Source organism: Cryptomeria japonica, chromosome 10 (genome assembly GCF_030272615.1).
Source record: "Cryptomeria japonica chromosome 10, Sugi_1.0, whole genome shotgun sequence".
Taxonomy (NCBI): domain Eukaryota; kingdom Viridiplantae; phylum Streptophyta; class Pinopsida; order Cupressales; family Cupressaceae; genus Cryptomeria; species Cryptomeria japonica.
Genome location: NC_081414.1, coordinates 33617435 through 33620408, shown reverse-complemented (window position 1 = coordinate 33620408; position 2974 = coordinate 33617435). Strand labels below are relative to the sequence as shown.

The window sequence follows — 2974 nt, the reverse complement described above, 5'->3', positions numbered from 1 at the left end:
GTGTATTCTTATATCTCCATTATATTTTGTTCTCTTTACATATCAGCCTTGCTTTTGGCATATTTTGTTTGCTCAAGTTTAACAATAGTTTAATACATCTAACGCATATAACAACAGTTTAAACTGATAGTAAATATTTTGTCCCAACCAAAATAATATTCTGATGCATACCCTAATCATAAAAAATTAGTTCAACATTCAATAGTTTAACTAGCCTCTGACAAAGGGTACTCAAACACCTCATTCTTCCCACAAAATTTTCTGTAAACACCAGCAAAGGTTTCCAACTTGTATTCTGTGTTACTCATCACCTTGGCACGAGTTGTTGCATCACGGTCAAGTAAGTAGGCAGACACTACTCCTTCCTGAACATTATCATCCATTTTGCGTCTGGTGGTCTTTTGTTCATGCATAGCAATTGTTTTCTTCATCAAAGCTTTCTCCGCATAACGCTTCTTTGCAAACATCTTGCCTTTGATACCATTCATTTCCATTGCTTGGTTTTTCTTTTTGCCAGACCAACAGCACACCCTCAAGCCCTCAGCCTCTGCACCTCCTCATCCATCCCCCCGCCAACGATCCCTCCACTCCAAAACCTGCGTTGACAGTGTAGTGGCAAAGCCTGCACAAACTACGGGGTATTGGTAGCAGGTTCGAATTGTTCTTTCAAAGCTTCTGTGGATTTAAAATATATTTAACAACGAAGTCGGTTGTAACCTGGTCATACTCCAATCTGCTCAAGCAATGTGTAAGTACGTTTCTCTGTGTTTCATTCAGTTCCAAAAATATTCCTTTAATATCATGACTGATATTTGAGTTGCAAATCATTATTTGATCATCGTGGTTCAGTCCCTGTAACAATTGCAGAAGTTCATTTCCCTAACTCACTCCTTTGCTATAAATTACCTCTGTCATAACAGTATTCATTGCTCCACGTCTCCCTGTGGTCTCTGCACTGTAAGTTAGTTGGGGTAGGAATTCTCAGGGCACTGTAAATTCCCTGCAAGAAATCATTTGTTTAAACGTCTCTGTTCTCTTTGTTCCATATTCTCTGCAAAGTAACGTCTCTGTTCTCTTCTACCGAATTCAGAATCAGACTGTAGAACACAGTGCATAACCGTTTCTTTCCTTTTCATTATCATTCATAGGAATCTTAAAACATTTTTTATCAAGATTTGTCTATATTATAACGTTTAAATAGTATTAAAGTTTTAATATATATGAAAAATTTAAAAGTTTTTTTTAAAACTTATTTTATTTAAATAAAGTTTATCCTTTCTTTAAATTCTTTCGTATTTTAGTTTATTTTCAATAAAATTTAAAATAAAGTTTAGTTTAATATTAAATTTTATTAAACTTTTGTTATTTCTTTTTAAAAAAAAAAAGTTTTTAATTTAAATAGTTTTATTTTGTTATCATTAAGATTTAAAGTTTTTTATATAAAGTTTGCTTAAATAAATTTAATTTTACTATTAAGGATTTGAAAATAATACTTTTTGTTAAATAGTTTTTTAAATTGTTATTTTTTAAAAACAAAAAAGTTCTTATTGAATTTTAGTTCAATTTTTAATCAAGGAGGTTAAAAAAAAAATTTCATTTTTATCCAAGAGGGCATTTTTTTTTTCAATATTAAGCATAATTTGTTCATTATTTTGCTATCATGTCTACATTAATTCCGGAAATTAAATTAAATAGTTCCAATTATCATTCATGGAAAACACATATCTCGTTTATTTTTCATTTCAAACACCTTTTGGATGTTGCGACTGATAAAACCTTTGAACCCGCTACAACTGCTCCTCAAGCCGACCTAGATAGATGGAAGGCTCAAAATGAGGAAGCACTTGGTTTAATTGGTATTTCAATGGTTCCTGATTTGTATGTTTTAATTGGAAATTGTACAAAAGCGCATGAAGCTTGGGAAATTTTAAAAACAACTTATGATAGCTCAAATGAATCCCGAAAAATTCAACTTCAAGATCAACTTGAAGATCTAAGGTATACGGATTTTAAAACTATGGATGAATTCTTATTAAAGTTTGATTCTGTTAATAGTCAATTAACTGGTTTAGGAGTTACTCTTGCTGATTTACGTTTAATTCATCTTATTCTTAAAAAATGTCTTCCTCGTCAATTTCAACAATTTATTACGAATATTCATGCTCAACTTGCTATTCCTAGCTTAGCTACTCAATTAACATATGATATTTTTCGTAATTTATTGTGTCAAGAGGAAGCTAAATTAATTCAATTTGGTACTCTTAAAAGTAGTGAACATGCTTTTATGTCTAAAAATCAAAATCATAATAATAATTTTAGATCCAATAATAATAAACATAATCATAATCATAATAATAATCATAATAATAATCACAAATCTTCTAATTATCAATCTCATTCTAAATCCTACCATAATAATTCTCATAATAATAATCATAATAATACGTACAATAATCAAAGGAATAATTCTCAAACAAGACCCCATTGCACATATTGTGGGAAAGATGGACATATTACTAATAATTGTTTTAAGAAACAAAATGGTAAAAAGCCCATGAATCAAAATAATCAAAATAATCAACATAAACCTCATTATAAGAAAGGTAATAATAATCGTAATTCATCTCCTCATGCATTTACATGTACTTATAATGTTTCTCAACCACTTGAGTGGATTATTGATTCTGGTGCATCTCAACATGTTACTTCTCATAAAGAATGTTTTGAATCTTTGCATCCCGATACTTCTAATATTCCTATTCAATTAGCTAATAATCATAGTTGTAAAGTTGAAGCTATTGGTGATGTGAATGTTCCTAATGGGAAATTACATGATGTTCTTTATGTTCCTGAATTAAAATCAAATTTGATTTCAGTTCCTAAACTTTGTCAAGATTATAAGATTAACTTTTATAGGGGCATATGTTATATCATTGATCCAAAAACTAATCATGTTATTGCTACTGCTAAAATG

At 30.0% G+C, this 2974-nt stretch overlaps 1 protein-coding gene across 1 annotated transcript; it reads right to left on the bottom strand.

Annotated features, from left to right (window-relative positions):
- Positions 1 to 206: 206 nt before the first annotated feature.
- Positions 207 to 494, bottom strand: LOC131038209 (uncharacterized). The gene has a single exon (XM_057970563.2). The coding sequence runs from the start codon at positions 492 to 494 to the stop codon at positions 207 to 209; it is 288 nt and encodes a 95-aa protein (XP_057826546.2).
- Positions 495 to 2974: the final 2480 nt, after the last annotated feature.

Bases quoted from the DNA above. Each gene is read 5' to 3' on its own strand.
- LOC131038209 (XM_057970563.2), bottom strand. From the start codon at position 494: ATGGAAATGAATGGTATCAAAGGCAAGATGTTTGCAAAGAAGCGTTAT.